Genomic DNA, 19,383 nt, shown 5'->3' on the forward strand with positions numbered 1-19,383 from the left:
ACCTCGGTTGTGTACACAATTTTCATGGAAAACTCCGCTCATGCCTTTCCAAAGTGATAAATTGCAATATGCATCCCTAAAGCACCCATCCTACGCTATCAAGTTCCTTTACTCATCGCCCATTTCAGTTGGAGTGGCAGCATTGCAAAGTAAAACTCCAGTTGAAAAAAAAAAGTAACTAAACACTAGTTGAAACTACAAAGCATCAATCCTCAAGTTTTCTCACACAATATAAATTATATTTTCTCCATCTCTTAGGCATACATAAAATTCACCAAAATGTTATATAGTCAAATGTTGACAGAACATAAAATGCGCTAACCAAACCTTGAAGTAATAGAAAAAAAAACTTGTGATAATTCTTTGTTCAGTATATAGCCTGGCTGAAAATATGAGGCTCGTTTTGGTCTTATAGTATTTTTTTCTGTCACAGCAAATTATTTAATAATTTACCTAATGGAGGGAGAATTTGTATCACTTGTCCGCCTCACAACAGGAGCCGCTAATTAAAGGCAGCATAATATTAATCCGCCTGATAGCGGAGTTAATGTCACACAAAAAATGTCAAGTGAAATTATATACAGAGACAGGAGTCATTTGTAATTCTAACATGCAATTACCATGTGCAAATTGGCCTTATTGTTTATGTCAGCAACTATATACATAATAAAATGAGTTTTTTTTTCGAGGTAGGTAGTCTGTAGAAAATTTTAGTTATTCAAAAGACAAGAGTCGAATTAGGGGAAACAGGATAGAGTGAGTCATTTATGGTTTAAGTTTCTTTACAGAGGTTTATCTTAATTTTTAAAGGCTATGCCTAAGTTTTTTTTTTAATTAGGCTTATATTTTAGGCTAACCCTAAGTTCTTTAGGCTAGACCCAGGTTTCCTTAAAACAGGTTTTAATTTTTTTAACCTAGGCCAAATTTTTGTTCAACCAAAATCTGCATTAAGTTTTTTAAGGTTAGATCAGATTGAATCAGAGCTCAATTAAAAAAAAACTATACGTTAAAGCTTTAAAAGCTTAAAGAATAAAAACTTAAGCCTGTTCTAAATAAAACTAAAGTTTGGCTTGAAAAATCTTTACCCTGGCCTAAGAAACAGATTAAGTCAGATTTAGTAGTGAATTTCAATCTACGATTTGTAATTTCTAATTAAACTGAACAGTTTTCTATTGAATTTTGTACTCTTTAATACCCTTCATTCCAAATTACCATTCTATTTCTAATTCTAAGATATAATTTAGAATTTATGATTTCTTCTTTACGGACTTTTCTAGGAATATTTTTCATAATTGATTTCATGGAAAATTTCTTAACAAATCTCTTAAATAACGATCTTGTAAGCTCCGTGCTCCCCTAATTTTTGCTGTGAGGTACCAATAGACTAGCTGACTCCAAATATACCCACATACAAAGGTTTATAATAATTTCAAACCATTGTTTTAAATTATATTCAACAACGTTTATTAACAATTTAATCAAAGAGAGCATTATATCTACTAGAATCTAGCTAGGATAGAGGCTTTTATAGAAATTGAAGCTTCTAGTTATTGAATAGTAGGTATACAATACACATTGATTCATATTCCTTGAGGTACAATGCTTCTACTTCACTTCCTTCTGCTTAATAACTAAACCTCTCCTCCTATAAATCCTCAATAGAATAGGCTAATAACTAATAATAAGTAAATTAATTATTGATAAATTATCGATCGTCTGAGAAGATGCAAGCGATTGTTAGCTCAAAATCTCACAGATTAATGCGGCGAAAGACATCGTAAATTGAGTTGTTTTAAACTGTGGCACCGCTTTTATGGTTAGAAATAATAATGGTGATGGGTTTTCGAGACAAGTATGGTGAGAGTGGCGGGCTTTTAAAAGAGGAAGCACAAAATTGATATGCCTGACAGGAACACGCTAGTTAAACTTATAATACAATCATGGTATGGTTAGAGAGACGATATTTCGCTTAAATATAATAAAATTGTCAGACCACACTTGCAAGGCGCATTTAGCTGCTGTGTGAGAATGAAGAATTGATTTTAAATCAACTTTCGAGTGAGAAAGAATTTCAAAGAGTTTTTTTGGCAATTTTTTCAGCATCATGCAATTTACGGAAAAACTTGTGAAACTTTTAGTGATACAATATAATTTTCTTCCTCCATACGGAAGTTCCATATGGCTATGTTGCAAGCTTGCTTGTGTCATATGTTTTCCAACGAAAAATGTAGGTATTTCCCCCTGGTAATTTTTTGCGTTTTGACGAGGATGGAATGGTTGAAAATTGAGCATGAAAAGCCCAAGAAATTGTGACGAAATCCAAAGAGTTGACAATTTTTTTTTAAACAAACAAGGTGCAATTGAAACGTTACATAATAACGAACATTATGATAGGATTTTAATAGACAGTCTTTGTCTTCCAATATATTACTTCTTCTACCAAGCCAGTCAGAGTGTATTAAATAATGATGGAAAAGATGGTAACGCTCGGTATTTTTGCTCGTGAGATTGCAATCTTATGTGGAGAAGCGCAATTGTAGTTTGAGCTTTGGGTGTTTTGACGCAGAAATTGCACAAAAGTACACTAAAGTCATAAAAGTATCAACGTTTGTGCGGAGAGATTACGCTACGGCAAAGATAGTTGATGTAATGCAAAATAACAATTAAGATACCTACCTCAGGTAACATATAAAGTAAATTTAAATAATTATGTCTAATATTTTCACAATAATATAGAGAAATTTTGTCTGTTGATGTTTATGAAGAAATCCACTCTTTTATTGATATTTCAATTTCAATTTCATTGCATGGTGGTGAGAGATGAAAAGAATTCCTCTAAAAATATGCGATTATTTTTCTCTAAAAACTATAAAAATGAAAAAAGTCAATAAAATCCAAAACCCACATACTCACTATTCCGCGATCATTCCGATAAATTAGGCCAAAACTTGCTCAATAAAAGTTTGATTGCAATCTCAAAGAAATTTTTAGATTAAAAATATTTATTCAAAAATTCAATTTTTCTGCTGCAATATTGGTGTGAAAAATTGCAAATTTAATAGGGAATTATTTCAGCAATTAAAATTTAATCTCCCTCTCTGATATGTAGACTAATAATAAAAAAACATTTTCAACCAATATTGGAACATGTTGTATAACAAAATATTACTTGAGATCTAATTTGTGAGTCCTGCATTGCAAATTGGGTTTAATTTGAGCTAAAAAACGCATAATACAAAACACTTTCATTTCAAACACCTTCACCTGTGTATTGTCTGGTCCCAAATTTAACTTCAATTTCCCTAAAGGAAAACTCTTGTAGACCATTCATGTATCGATGGAGGAGTAATGTCGAACAGACGAATAATTTGTTCTTTAAATTAGATACTTCCACCGAATCTTTGATGGTAAAAGAAATTAACAAATAGTGTTAAAGCAAAAAAAAAATAAGCTAAACATACGCGCTTTTCCTCACCTTCTCCGTACCTCAACTTCTCTATGCCAACGAAGAGGAACAATGTACTCTATTTAACCACCAATTTGCACGCGTCGTTTGTACATGGAGAAGTTTATGTTGTGGACTGTTTTTTTTGTATTTAACCAACTGCAATAGACGCATAAATTTTATTACATACACTTCATAAAAGAGCACCATGGAAGGTATACCTATATAAATGCTGGAGAGACACGAGTTGTTTCGCCTAAAGATATGAGATTTAATGAAAAGATTAAGAGTAATAATAATAATTTTTGGTTCATCGTCATTGTGGCATTTTAAGCTAATAAAAGGTTTTACACCCATCATACCTTACGAATGATTCTCTAATCTTTTACCTGCCTTAAGTGCCCCTCAATGCGTTCACGGATGCTACACCATCGCAGTTAAAATTAACTCATCATCAAGGAAAACTTTGTGATGGTGGCAATATACTCTGTTAAATCATCGATTTAGGGCCTTAAACCTTATTTAACAGCAACGAAAAAACGTGGAAATCATTTCATTAACACCTAGATTATATACCTAATGCCAAGGAAATATCAAATTAAAAAAAATGTTTCAAGCTATGCAAGTTATTGATTTATTTTGTTATGATAGTCCCAAGAATATGCTTCAAGGGCAAAGTCAAATTATTAGAAATAGTTATAATTATATGAAATTAAGTTGTTATGTATTCAAGATTAGTTTCTTCGTTTGTGCAAATTAACATTGAAAAGTTTTGCACTTAAATCGTCATTCTCAGAATTGAGATTTAAGCAGGAAAATTAATTTTTAGGAGCTAGAAAAGCAAGGACATTGCTTGAACTCTTAGATTGATGCTAAAAAGTTCAAGCTTATGAATAATGATGAATCAATATTTGCAATGATGTATAAACATTGAAGGTTAAACATTAGAAATTGCTTTATGCTCAGGTAATGAGTTCTAACAGGATCTAACCATTTAAGAGGAATTTTTAATTATTTATGATTTTTTTTATGTTGTGATTTTTTTAATTTGTTATAATTTATTTTTAATAAGGATTAAATAAACAATCAAGAATTAAAAAACTACGTTCATTCGCTTATTTTCTTTATGTTGTATCCTTTCAGGACTTGAAGAAGTATTTAAATAAATTCGAAATATAGTATATTGTCAAAAGCGAAAAAAGCTTCAGCTTTTTTTCTGATCTTAAAGAATTATTTTATTAAAATTTTTTGTTCAACTTCTGCAGCCAAAACGTCGCTTTTAAACCCATAAAGCGACCTATTTGATGGGCTAAGCCATCTTTAAAATAAATTACTTTTTTTTTCTTATTGTCTTCATACAGTTAAATTCCATTCAGTATTGCCCAAATAATAGCTATGATTGCCCTACCTCCATGTTTAGTTATATGAATTCTCTCGTCAGTGTGCAAGATTTGAGTAAATATAATAGTTTATGATTGTTTTAGATAAAACCGCTTGAGTTGCACTCAAAACATCTCAACCATTTTTCATTCTCATATCTACAAAATTTATCTATTATACATAATACAAGCAATTTCCACGCATTTGTTTGGTAAAACAGCAATTGAAATTAATATTCTCTTGTTTCCTGCTGTAATCTATGTAATGAAGAAGAAGGAGGGAGGGAAGTGTGACATAAGAATCGCCATGAGATGCAAAATTGATAGTCAAGTCATACAAGTGGAGTCTCATGATGATGATGAGGCAGTTAAACATAAAATTTTATGCTAAAGAGGCCCCCAAAAGTGTCACCTTTCAATCTCCTTTCCGTGCCAGACACAATATTTTGGGTTTTCTCCCAAACATGCGTGCGGGATTGATGGGGAGAACAAGAGGCAAATTGTCCACAAATTTTCGTCACCAAGCAGCAATAAATATGTCGTGGAAAATACATAGGTATGCCGGGTCTTTTGATGGTTTTTGGCCATATATTACATATTCGTGTATAAAGTATCTCACCATATACATATTAATTTCAAAGCTCAAATATAATTGATAGTGATCTTTTCACAAAATCTTCTTATGCAATTGGAGAAAAAAAAACAGCATATTTTAGGCCTCTTTTCATAGCTATAAACTAACCGCAAAAGCAACGTCGTCTCTATGTATGATGTGAAATTAAATGAACAACAAATCTCATTGCTTTACCCTTCTATTGACTTTGTGTGAATTTCAATCAATGGATGATATTTTCAAGAGTGCAAAAAATGCATCTATCCACATGTAAGGTAACTCACCTTTCATTTTAATCAAAAAGTGATGAAAAGGCATGAAAGATTGGACGGTTGCATAAAGCTCTGCTGCAGGTTCAGCATATGTACGTATCTTTCATTTAGACTTTTATTGATTAATTACCCGTTTTACTTTGGAGCATACAGCAGGGTGTATTTGCTCTTATAATAACAAAGTTTGAGCGGAAAGGAGGTTAATTGAGTGATGGTTTTTTTTTCAAACTCTCTGTCTTGCGAATTCTTCACCCAACCGCAGGACTTATCTAACAATTTTTAGTATCTATACCGTGAAATAATATTTTCTATTCACAAATTGATATTGAGCCCCATATGTGGAAATAGTAAAAAGCATTGCTTGTGGGAAAAGGGATTATAGAATAGCGTGCAATGTTGGTTGAAATACTCCTATAGGAGGAAAAAAAAAGTTCTAAGTTTTTCACTTTTTGCCTGTCATCCTCAACCGCAACGGATACATTTTTTTCCATAATAAGAAAAAAAGAAAATGAAACGATAGCGTAGAGATTATATCCTACTACTCGACGTATTAAACTCTTGTGGAAAATGACATTTTTCACTTTTTTTGTAAATAAAATTTAATCTCACGAAAGGTTTCATGTGTTGTGTAGGAAAAATCCTAAAGTCCTTTAACCTTGTCTTTAAGTTTTAAGCCTTATGGCCTTACTAGGCTACAACTTTAAGCACTTGATACTGAGCATTAGAAGTTAGAAAGATTAAAACATTACCTCGTTAACATGGTTTAGAGTTATCCCAAATTTTTCGTTGATGATTTAAGGTACATAAAAATGGAAAAATGGTTTTATTTTGCGAATATTTTCCGTTAAAAAAAAATTTTAGAACTTTTTACACCCAATTTTAAGAATTTTGGTTAAGAAACGATTTTTCTTTACGGTTTTGAAAACAGATTTAGGTTTCAAATAGTTCCTGAGCATATCTGGGTTAAATAAGAATATCTGGAAAGAATTTCTTGATTCTTTAGTTTCTTCTGTTCTCTTAATACGATACTCCCCTTTCACGTCCAATAGGAAATTTAAAAATATTGAAATTTTTAAAGGTATTTCTTGGTACTGAAGAAGGAGCAGAAGGAGCAAAAGCTCTTTTCACTGTGAGAACATCTTCTTTAGTTGTTTTGATAATGATAATGAGATCAATATTTAGTTTTAAAAATGATCAACGTATAACCTAAAGGTTTTAAAAGGGTTAACTTGTATCCTGTCCAGCCAGAATATCCAATTATGGCTTCACTGACGGAAGTTACATAGCATAAAACTGTAATCCAGACAAAGTTTCAGTTTCAATTTAAATACGAGCGAAAAGCTTCTGTAATAATCACAGGCAAGATGTTTAGGGGAGTCTGGGGCAAAATGAAAAATTTATTTGAGATAATTTTTCATTCATTTGTGAAAATCTTTCTATTTTGTTATGAAAACTATCTTAAGGGATTTTTTATTCTCTCTGCAACTTAGCCTTAAACTTAGACCCTTTTTCAATTTGGCTCCAGTTATCTCTATAAATATTATTTTAAAAGCAATTGAGTTTAAAATAGTTGGTAAACTTTGAAGAGTACAGCACCTGTAATATTTCCATGGATGATAAATTTATTAAAGATCTAATTGAATTGTATGAGCATATAGTTCCTCCTCCTCCTGCTATATGTATTATATCGTGACTCTGTAAATATGCCAAAGTGGTCTTCCATATCGTCTCGTTGAGGTCTTCCGTCGATGTGAAGCAGAGAGGGGGTGAGTCAGTGAGTTTAAGTGGTTGATAGATTACAATATATTTCAAAATTATTGTGCTACACATGACTTGCGTATTCTCCTTGTGGTTGAGGGTGGAGGCCAATTAGGAGAAATTGTTCTGCGTGGCACACGGAATTACTTTTCTCAGGAATTCCTCTTCTCCACGACATTCCCCACGAATGTGCTAAACATAGTTCTGCTTTAAGAGTGAAGCAAAAAAAAAAGAAACAGCCGCGAAATTTGTTTGACAAAAATCCACTAATAAATCTTTAATGTGCAAATTTGTCTTTAAATATCCATGATGAAGAGAGCGTGATGCTTTCTTAGCTATTCTAGCTAGAACTCGTCACATGTCTTCTTTATTTTTTTTTTGCTTTGCCTTACGCAACCTGGAGGAGGGGAGATTTGTGAGTAAATTTGATCTAAAAGGTGTGATTTTCATGAATGGTGTCATTCATAAATTTTTTTCACGCGCGTTCATCTTCAGAGAAAAATATGCAAGTGCGAGAAGTTTAGAAGAATTAGCGTCTAGACAAGAAGAGGATTATTCAAAGTGAAAAGTTTTTTTTTGTCTCACCGCATCTGCAAAACATGGTGTATTCTTGTTGTATAATAAGAAGAGGTACTTGAGGCTACGTATGCGCGACTTTTAAGTCAATATATTCTCCATATATGTTTGGCGCGCAAAGAGGTGCACATAAGTAATCAATTACATAGCCATGAAGAACATACTCCATGTTAAATATCAAGTAGTAAATTGATGACTTTCTTCGTTGCGCCGTTGATGTTTGAGGGATTTTTTTGTGTGTCAAACATCACTCATGACTTTTCACTTGAACCTTCCCATCTCACGATTTCCGTGAATATATTTTGGGCTAAATAATATTGAATATATTTCATTCTTTTAGCAGCAACCGTCAAACTTTACCACCCTCTCGTTTGTGGGCTAAAAAAAGACCCTAAGCAAAGTGAAAAACTAGTGTTTGTGTGTGGAATACTCCTCTGGGCGCAATACATTAAATTTAACACACTACTGTGAAATTTTCTAATCAAATATATACATCTCTAGGCACGCAAGTGTAATTACTTAATTAATTTATATATATTCGTGGAAAAATACAGGACAATATGGGGAGAATTTTCTTCTCAAAAAAAGTACAACTTTGAAGGGAACTTTTGCACGAAATGATCCCTTTGCGTAGCATAAAGAGACTTTTAAATTAAACACATGGCCCCCTTTCTTTGCAGTTTCTTGGATGACTTGGACAGATTGGGCGCTAAAGATTATCAACCGACAGAGCAAGACATCCTCCGGACTAGGGTTAAAACCACCGGTATAGTCGAAGTTCACTTTTCATTCAAAAACTTAAATTTCAAGTAAGTCCCAAAAAATAATCCACCCACATGTAAGACAGACATAAAACCTCCCTCTTGTTCCTTTTTCTCCTTCTCAATTCACGAAATACAGATTATTCGATGTGGGCGGACAGAGGTCGGAGCGAAAGAAGTGGATTCACTGTTTCGAGGATGTTACTGCAATCATCTTCTGTGTAGCCATGTCGGAGTACGATCAAGTGCTGCACGAGGATGAGACTACGGTAAGAAAATGCGATAAGATTCATTAAATTTGAAAATAGATTCAATCAAATTGCGATTAGTTGATTAAGTTGGTAAAATAAATTTCTTTTGATATGTTTACGAGAAGTTGATGAGAACATTGGGGGTGTTTGAAGAACTCTTCGTATCATTTTCCACACATTAGTGGCATCTAATATAGTTTTAACGTAGATTTTCTAGATTTTCATGGAGGTTATTACTTTCTACTTTACGAATCAATTTAGATAAAGTGCTTAAGTTTTTTTTTCAACAGGTTAGCGACTATCATCAAATTCTAGATCTTTTTTCTTATAGAATTTTACATAAAAGAACTCTCGTTTGGGCATCTGAAAACGCCCAGTGATTTCCAAAAAGTTAAAGTTTCAATTTTTTATTAGAGCTCGATTGTAAATTAAAGTTTTGAAAGCTTCTTAGAAATGAGAAAGTTCAGAAGATTTCAATTTCCTTCTATAGTTTTCATGATTATGCTAAAAGACTAATGAATTGCACTGTGGATAAAGTCTTTGCAAAGGAATCAGAGGCAAAGACAAGAGAGTCTATTTGACCTATTTGAGCGTCTAATTATCCTGAAAGTTCAAGTAATTTAAGTTTTTCTATGGATTGATTTCTTTCTTTCTTCTTGATTGATTGAAACTAATTTCATAGCAAAAATTGCAGAGAAAAATTAGAAAATAAGAATTAAAAATATTCAAAATGAATTTAAACCGTCAAAAAAATTTAACGTAAGACGTCGACCGTTAGAAAAAAAATGTGATATATAAGAAAAGAAACGATTAACGCAATGACAAGAAATGCCAAACATTAAAATATTAATGTCAAATATATGGAAAATAAACTACAAACGTTAGAAAGAAAATGTTAAACGCCAAAATAAAATTTTCAGACATTTCAAAAGAAACTTCATATGTTATAAATTCTCAAAACTTGTTAATTCAAATGCATCAGCCGTTAATAACTTTTCATAATTTAAGTCCTAAACTTAGACCCTTAATTCCTTAGTACATACATATTAATTGTTATCACATAAATAAAAAAAATAATTTCTAAAAATTGAAAAATCAACAAATAAAAAGAATCATTTATGAAAAGAAAAGCTTTATGATCTCTTATCATTTACGTAATTACCTGACAAAGCTTCACTTTAGGGTTAATTTGAAAAGAACATAAAGTTTATTCTAGCTTTTCCCTCTCCAAAGATTCTTTCAAATATTTAGTAAGAAGATTAAAAATTAATTTTATTTCAAGAAAATGTTCATATCTTCCAGCTTTTCTGTTCTCAGAATTTTATTAACGTATCGCAATTATTTTATCTTCTTTTTTTTTCATCTGCAGAACCGTATGCAAGAATCACTAAAATTATTCGATTCAATCTGCAATAATAAGTGGTTCACGGATACATCAATTATCTTGTTCTTGAACAAGAAGGATCTGTTCGAGGAGAAGATTCGTAAGAGCCCATTGACAATCTGTTTCCCCGAGTACACAGGTAAGTTTTCTTTTTTTTTTCCTTCTTTTCAAATTAATTAAAAATTTGGGGAAAAAACGGGGAGAGGGTGGTATTGCAGATGGCAAAATGCCAGGATATAATACATGCACAAAACAATTTTAATGTTGTGGTGTGTTTGATATAACAATGATGTGTGAATAATTAACTATATATTGGTTGTTACATATGTATATACAATCAGGTGGACAAGAATATGGTGAGGCTGCAGCATATATTCAAGCACAATTCGAGGCTAAAAATAAATCAACATCAAAGGAGATCTACTGTCATATGACGTGTGCCACGGATACGAACAATATACAATTTGTGTTTGATGCAGTCACTGACGTTATCATAGCGAACAACCTTAGGGGCTGTGGTCTCTATTAAATTTAATGAAGAAGTATAAAAAAAAAACTATTTAAACGACTCTAGAGAATAAATTAGAAAAGAAGAGAAAGAAAGAAAACACTACATAATTCAACAACACAGACACAACATGAAATCAACACACAAAAAAGAAGTCAAACACAATGAGAATGGGGAGGTAAAACACATAAAAGAAACATTTAACATTAAAGAAAATTAATTAATTATTAAAAAAAACTAAAGATGAAAAAAAGATACATATTTAAAACAAACAAAAAATGCATAGGAAGGATGAAAATGATGATGAAGAAATAATTAAAAATTCTTCATGGTAAATGAATTAGAGTGTACTAACTAGTTAAAAAAAAAAAACAAAAATTCTAGAAAAAAAGTTTATTCAAGAATTGGGATGAAAATCTTATAGCGAAAAAAATGAATATAGTGCAGTGAACTAAAAGGAAAAAAAAAGTAAAGGAAGGCGTCAAAAATGTTAAAGAAAAAATTGAGAATCAGAAAGTCTATTACAAATAGAAAAGATTTTTTTTTGTTTAACATCAATTGGAAAATTTTTAATTTTATCAAACACTCAGAAACAAAAAGAATTTTTAGCCAATGATTCTAAAAAACGCGATAGTTTTTTTTTTAATTTTTAACTTAAATTCTTCTTAGGGGAAGCAAAACTCACATCTTTTATTTATTTCTAACATTCCTATTTTAAACATTGCATTTTTTATTTATTATTTATTTTGTGTATAGAGCAATGAAATGAATTGTGGGTGGAAAAGTCAAAATGTTTTATTGGAGGTGTGACGATAGAAGCATTTTCAACTAAATGGTAGCAAAAAAAAAGGAAAAATAAACCAATAGGAATCACAGTTCGGTAGATAAAACCATTTATAAAAAAAAGAAGAAATTATTACCTCAGCGAGAGATTTAAAAGAAATATTTTTTATTGTACATAATATTTTAACACACTGACTATTTATTGTCTAAACTAATAATTAATCTTTTTCTACTTCTGTCGCCATAACAGAGATTTATTTTCAAGCAGATTTTTTTTTACTAAACAACTTACAACCTCACTTTTACTTACTTTTTGAATATTATTTTTCCTATTATCCCTGTACGTAATTCTTAATGCATTTTTTTCGTCTCAAAAGAACTAACAAAAAAATTAGCTTTATTTTTTTATTATTTGCACAAAACTCGTAACATGCATAAATGAAAAGTTATTAGAAAATATTTTTAAAAAAAATGTATTTAAAGAGAAAATTAGAAGAAAAACATATAGGTAAAATAGTCGAAAAATTTCCCAAATTTTCATGAAACTTCAGCACAAAAAAGCATATTAATTTTATTTGTTAAAAAAATTTATTTATTTTACTTTCTTAAATTAATCCATCGTGAGAATAGTTTAAAAAAATAAATTTTGTGCCAATAAATGTTATTTGAGGGTAAAAAAAAAGAACGTTTAACACGGGAGAAAGAACGAGCTCATCTAATTAACATTAAAAGAAGAAGAAGAGAAAAATGATAAAAGAGTAGAGAAAATAGTTTAGTTTATTGCAAAAAAAAAGTACATAAATAACTTAATTGAAGGTGAGGAAAAAAAGGATAAAATATTTATATTTAGAAATATCTATTTAAAAGGAAAACAAAAAAACATAAAATACCAAAATTATTATTTCAATATTCTCAATTCAAACTAAAAGAAAAACTTCTGAATGAATAAGAGCAAGAACGATGTATTGAAATAACATGATAAATTGAACCAAAAAAAAAGAAAAACGTGAAAAGGATTAATTTTAATGGAGCAAAATAATGATGGAAATACTGACCAAATTGTGTTTTGAGGAAAACCATATATTAGCGTATTTTTGTATACTTAAAATGAAAAGAATAAGTAAATAAAAAATAAAGTATAAAAAATGGATAAATAAACACTGAAAAACACATAAAAAATAGACTTACAACAGAAATTAAAAAAACCTTAAAGAAAACTTATTCGAAATGTCGGAAAGTAACAAAAAGAAATTTCATTGTTCACACAAAAGAAAGAAAAAACACACAATTCCTTATTATTTTTCTATACCGAATTAATATCCCATAAAGTATATTTTCTCTAAGGTAGTCAAATGGAAAAAAACGGGAAATTACTGATTGTAGATGAAAAAGAAAAAAAATAGAAGTCTATCGTAATAAAGGGAATATTTATCATTGTGCGTACGGTGAGATAGTTTATTATTTTTGACTATTTTTGTCAATTTAACAAAAAAGATGGCGTTGCAATAGGGAGCAATATTGTGACCTTAGCGGTCCCCTTGGTGGTGTGTCTTAAATAAAAGTAATCAAACTTTGCCGAATCGTCGCTTGTTTTCGATGAAGATCGAGAATTTCTTTCAGGTTCAATTTTAAAAATATTTTATAAATTATTTCTGGATTTTTAGGTTTGTTTCCAATTTTTTTATTCTTTTTTTTTAGGATCTTAAAAATTGGTCAAGCCATTTTTGAGAACTTTGAAAGCATCGGACAATTCTAGTTAAAAAGAAATTCGCCATAATTTACTAAATTACTGTGAAAGTTTTATTGAGAAATATTAACGGCAATGGTATTTGTGAATGAAGAATTTTCTCAGAAAAGCGGTCAAAAGGGCAAGAGAAACGCAACGTTTTTTTTGCAATCAGCGACGTTTGGAATAATTTATAATTCTTCTTCAGGCTCTAAGAATACATAATTACACGTAAGATTTATCATAAAAGAGCTTAAAGAAGAACATTAATTATTCGAAACGTCGCTGATTGCAAAAAACGTTGCGTTTTGTCTGCGATCTCCAGATATTTAATAAACTTCAATTCAGTACCACAGTGGCGATGAGAAGAAGCTCTAGCCAAGACATACACCAAAAATTTCACATTTGCTCCCTATTTCACAGCTCCACAACATTAAAACGCTCATAATTTTTGCACAAAATGCCATATATATTTTTAGAATTTATGTATATTTTCCTGTCTCTATAAAGTATTTTATAAATTTAATAAAAGAGAAAATAGTAAAAACCTAACAATGAGGTTAAAAAGAAGATGAAAATCGTTAAAAACTAAAAATGACGTCTAGGTAAAAAAAAAAACTACCAATATATAAATTAAACAAATTGTAATGTTAAAATGCGCGCGCAGAAAACAGGAGGATTAAAGTAACAAAAAAAAGTGTTTTGAATTTGGAAGTGAGAGAATGTTAAATTGGGAAAAATTCGTTGAAAAATGCTGTTGTTACATTCTTTTTATTACTAACAAAATTTTCTTTCTTTTTGTATTAATTTGTTTTTCTTTCATTCTTAAAGAAATCTTTTATTTTTGTATTTTTAGGGAAGGGTTGTAGATTGATTGAGGGGGGTGAAAGAGAGATGGATTAAAAAAAATCAGGTTTGAACGAAATGAAAAATTAACTGCCTAAATGTAGTCACATTCACTGCCTTCAACAGTTTTTCCCAATGAAATGAAATTTTTTTCTTTTTAAAATGAAAAAAATAAATAAAACCTCTGACGGAACATCGCAATTTTCAAATTCTTCTTTATTTCCACAAAATATTTAACAAAAAGAAAACCTTTTAATTTGAAAATTTAATTGATGCATAAATTACCAAAAATTCGTGTAGTTGAAAGAATAAAAAAAAACAACAAAAAAGAGTTATGTAGTGAATGAATAAACAAAAGTGAAGAAAAAAAAACATTCAGTAAAGAACAAAACAAAAAGCATTCTAATTAATTCTTAAATTACACACACATACACAATTGGAGACCAAAGATTTGTAATAAATATAAATGGGAAGAAAAAACCTACATTGCATAAAAAATATTATATAGTAAAAAAAATAAAGAAGATAATGTAAAAAATTTTTGATAACGAACTAAGTCAGTTTTATCGAAATTTTTCGTACATATTTAGTTTATTTCTCTGGGGGTAAATTCTCAAGTGAAACACTGCGTTTCTCCATTGTTTTCCTCCAACTTTTCAATGAGAAGAAAAGTCGATAAAAACTATGGAAAAGCGCAGCATTTCAATTGAGAATTCATCCCCTAATGTAGGATTTTTCAAAACAAACAAAAAAAAACCCTAGAAAAGAATCCTTCTTAAAAAACGTATTCAGGTTCACAAAAAAAAAGTTTTTCCTTTAACAAATAAAGTGAAAACAAAAAAAAGAAAGAAAAGTTTTCTATATTGATAAAATTCACTTGAAACATTCTCTCGAAATGTTATCTAATTTATTTCCAAGAAAGCGAGTGAAAACATGAAATATATCTTCTACTAATGTTGAAAATAACAACAAAAAACTATAATCTAGTCATTAAAATAAAATGAAAAAAAGAATTAATTAAGAAACACATTACAAAAAAATGAAGCAAATTTTATATAAAAAAAAAACATCATCCTTCATTTTTGAACAAAAAAAAACTTACCAATTTCTCAATTTTAAACACTTTTTTAAAAAGAAAAAAATCAATAGTTATTTAGGGTGAAATATTAATAAAACTTTCTTAAAAAATTCCTTTTTTTAAGTTCCATAAAAAAATAAATTATAATGAGAAAACATTAACTGCAAAAAAACTAGATTAAAAAAATATTCAAATAACTAGAATGATGAATATTATATGGAAGAAAAAAAAGAATTAAAAAAATCTTTGCTCTTTTTGTACAAAATAAAAAAAACATATATAAGCGCATTGTTGTTATATACATAAAAAAAATTATTAAATTACAAATTAATATACCAAGAAAAAAAATTAATTGAATTCTATATATACACATTACTTAAGTAAAAAAAAATATGAGAACATTAGAAGTAACAAAAAAAAATCTATAAATGAAAAATATATAGTAAGAGAAAATGAGAGAATAAAAAAAACAGAAAAAAATCTGTGAAAGTTTCATAAGAATTTATAGGTTTTGTGGTAAAAAAAATATAACAAGATTAAAAAAAAAGTAATGCAGATTTATTAGTAAAAAAAATCAATCGAGAACTTTGAACACACACACATAAAATCCACATAAACGAAAATGAAAAGAAAAAAATAAACACTTTCATTGCATAAATTACATTAATGTCCTCTCAGTATGATAGAGTAAGAAGATGCATTGAAACTTTTTTTTTTTGATTTTCAGAACAAATAATTACCTAATATTACCTACCTTAACACAAGAAATAGCGCAAGAACCAGAAGTGGAAGAAAATAGCGAATGACATGATAAAGAAAAAAAACATTCAAGTAATATTATATATCATTAGTTACGGAGAAAAGATGTATAAAAAAAGAAGAAGAATAATCTCTTCTAAAAGATAAGAAATGAGACCAAAAATATGTCTTCAAGCTGTTTTTTGCTGGCTTTTTTTACTATCTATTTTGTCATTTTAAATCTGAAAAGAATGCTTTTTAATGCTTTATACACAAAGTTCAAACGATTAATCTCATACTTCGCTCAAAGAAATATTTTGAGTTTCAATTTGACATTATTTCAATGCGTTGACGTGAGTTGCTGAGTTGACAGCTGTCTCTGTCAAAAAGCTTGATGTTTGATCAAAAAATCATTGGATTTCTCTATTTAAGAATATTTGAAAGCTAAGTTCTGGTCACAATTCAAAAAATTCTTTCAGAAAAATTCGTTGAAAAATGAATCCTAAAAATCAGACAAGGGGTGACATTAACCCATATTAACAGCAGGCACTGTCAGAATGCTTAACGTTTGAAATTTCTAGAATTGAAAATTCATTAAAAAATCAATAAAGACGAATTTTGCTTTAGGGCTTGAAAACTACATATTTCAAATGTTTGTCAAAAATCTGGAGAATTGATTTTTTTTAAATTTAACCCTTTAAGGACCTATGAAAAGGACGAAAAACTAAAAATTAAGAAATCTTAAAAGATCCCTTATGGTCCTTAAGGGGTTAAAAACCACAAATTCCAGAATAACTTCAAATTTGAGAAATTCCATTTCAAAAATGAGACTCAATGTGCTAGTCAACGCAACTCTTGTTCCCGCAAGCTAAATTAAATTTATTTCAGCGCAAAAAAATCTTTTAAAAAAATCCTTCTGTGGGTTTAATTTTGGTTTTTGCATACAAGGAAAAAATGGTAATAATAACCTAAAATATTTAGATGCAGTTGAGTAAAAGTGAAAAATAATTTTTAATTGCAATCTAACGATAGTAAAAATGAGAAAATGAAAAAGTAAATCTATTAAAATTAAACGTAAAAAAAAGGTGAAGTAAACAGAGGTTATGTAATATCTAACTAACTATTAGATAAGGTTTTATAATGTTCGTAGGAAGGGATGTGCAAAAAAATGAGTCCAGCCAATTGCGGTGAAGAGAACGCGAGGATACGGCGAAAACCACAAAATGGCAATAGAAGCAAAAAAAAAAAAGATTAAAGAAAACAAATCCAAAAAAAAATCTCTTTTACGCGTGATGGCTTAAAATCCAGCGATAATTTTTGAAAAAAAAAATACAAAAAGGAAATTAAAAAAAAAAAAAAGAGAGAAAATAACCCCAGAATGGAGCAATGCGAACAAGAGAGAAGAAAATCAAAGTCCTTTTCATGCGTGTTGGACTCATACATAGTACGCATATAATATGCTAATAATTATTATTAAAAAAAAAGTGAAGAAAACCAAAAGAAAAAAATGAATATTAATACTGAAAATTATACAAAAAAAAGATGAAAAGTGTATTTAAAATTGAGAAATTTATTATTTTCTTTTAAAATTTGCAGAGAGGCTTTATTCTCATTTTCTCTTCAAACAATTAATTACAAGTTAGTAAAGAAAAATTAAAAAAAAAGAAAACTCATACTAACCCTAAAACATTTTACAAAATCGATGAAAAATAATTTTATTACTTTTCTTTTGAAATTATCCTTTAAAAAGAAATCACTACAAATTAAAAGAAGAAAAATAGGTTGAAAAATTAATTGAATGAAAAAAATAAATAAAACAAATGGAAGAATAGCGTCGTTCTTATTGTAAACGCAATGTAAATTTATTGATAAAGGATAAAAAAAAATGAAGAAAAAATATAGTAAGAAAAAATATCACACCATCGTATATAAATCATAATCTACATGAAATAAAGAAAAAAAACCTTTATATTTAAAAGAAAAAATAATCAAAAGCTAAAAAAAAATTCTACACACATCTTTTATTGAGGAAGAGACATTGAGTAGGAACATTTACATCAAAAAAACATTACACGAGACACATTAAATAAAATGAAAAATAAAGCATTTGTATATCGTCTGTCAGAGATTCTTAATTTGCATTGAAAAAGTCTTTTAGTAAAGGAAAAAAGAAACATTAAATGGAAGTAAGAAAAGCATTTATTTAAAAAATTATATTAAATAAAATGAAAACTAGTGAAAGATGCTGAAAAGTGTGAAAAACAAACAAAAAAACAAACAAAAAAAATAAAGCATTAAAAACATACAAAAAAAGAAACCATCTAAACAAGAAAATCGCAGTAAAGAAAAAAAATATTGTAAAGAGAATGAAAAGATAAATTAAAAAGTAAATAAAAAATTAATGATAATCATGAAGAGAAAAAGAAATAATAAAAAAACACCAAATAAAAAAATAGTGAAAAAATAAGTGAAGAACAAACCAACAGAGAGAAAAACATCAAGAAGCTTTTTATATAATCATTAGAGAGAAAAAAAAACAAATATTATACGAAAAGCTAAAGAAAAAAAAAAGAAGAATAAGGTGAAAACTATAAGATGAAAACAACTAATATAAAGCATTACATAAGGGTTAAATTTAAACAAAAAAAAAGGATGATGAGAAAATAATAAAAGGAAAACACTTAAAAACAATTTGAAATAATTATAATAATGATAATATTATATTTAAAAAAAAAAACAACTTAATGTGTATGTCATTTTATGTGTGATGTAAAAATCGGAAATAAAAGCGTTTTAGCCACTATATAAAAAAATAAGAAGTGCTTTTGCCTATACGCTCGCTGTGAGCTTACTACATTCTTTATAGCTCATTTTAACCCTTTGATGACCATTTGGGATTATTTTTGGAGTTTTCAGATTCATCTCTGGAGGACGAAGAAGAAACAGAGAAAATGCAAAAACTGATTTCAATCAAAAATAGGGGAAACAGGGGTAATTCGGTGAATTTTTGGGGGATAATTTTTCCTAAGGTCCATGGAAATATTTGAGATTTCCCATGAGAACTATCTTATAGGAAATTTTCCGGGCTACAACTTTGTCTCAGACGATTTTTCTCTATCTCAATGGGAAAATGCTTTTTCAGGCCATTTTCCAAACCCTTCCAACGCCTGTTCCAAAAATCCTGGGGTAAAACGGTTAATTGCCTTTTTTGTTCGCTAATCTTAATTTAATGAAATTATTTTAGCAAAGCACTATAATATCTATT

At 29.1% G+C, this 19,383-nt stretch overlaps 3 protein-coding genes across 5 annotated transcripts in view; 2 read left to right on the top strand and 1 right to left on the bottom strand.

Annotated features, from left to right (window-relative positions):
* Positions 1-18,934, top strand: part of LOC129788002 (G protein alpha o subunit) — a 64,741-nt gene extending 45,807 nt beyond the window's left edge. For all 3 annotated transcript variants that reach the window (XM_055823951.1, XM_055823952.1, XM_055823950.1), the window contains exons 6-9: positions 8,724-8,852; positions 8,944-9,073; positions 10,425-10,578; positions 10,781-18,934. In XM_055823951.1, coding sequence (XP_055679926.1) covers positions 8,724-8,852; positions 8,944-9,073; positions 10,425-10,578; positions 10,781-10,968 — 601 coding nt within the window. In that variant the 3' untranslated portion in view covers positions 10,969-18,934. The remainder of the gene's footprint in view (positions 1-8,723; positions 8,853-8,943; positions 9,074-10,424; positions 10,579-10,780) is intronic.
* The window catches only part of LOC129787983 (protein Peter pan), a 1,185,971-nt gene that overhangs the window by 472,790 nt on the left and 693,798 nt on the right, over positions 1-19,383 (top strand). The window lies entirely within an intron of this gene.
* LOC129787980 (L-dopachrome tautomerase yellow-f2-like) overlaps positions 1-19,383 on the bottom strand; it is a 1,067,766-nt gene that overhangs the window by 472,790 nt on the left and 575,593 nt on the right. The window lies entirely within an intron of this gene.

Source organism: Lutzomyia longipalpis, chromosome 1 (assembly GCF_024334085.1).
Source record: "Lutzomyia longipalpis isolate SR_M1_2022 chromosome 1, ASM2433408v1".
NCBI lineage: Eukaryota > Metazoa > Arthropoda > Insecta > Diptera > Psychodidae > Lutzomyia > Lutzomyia longipalpis.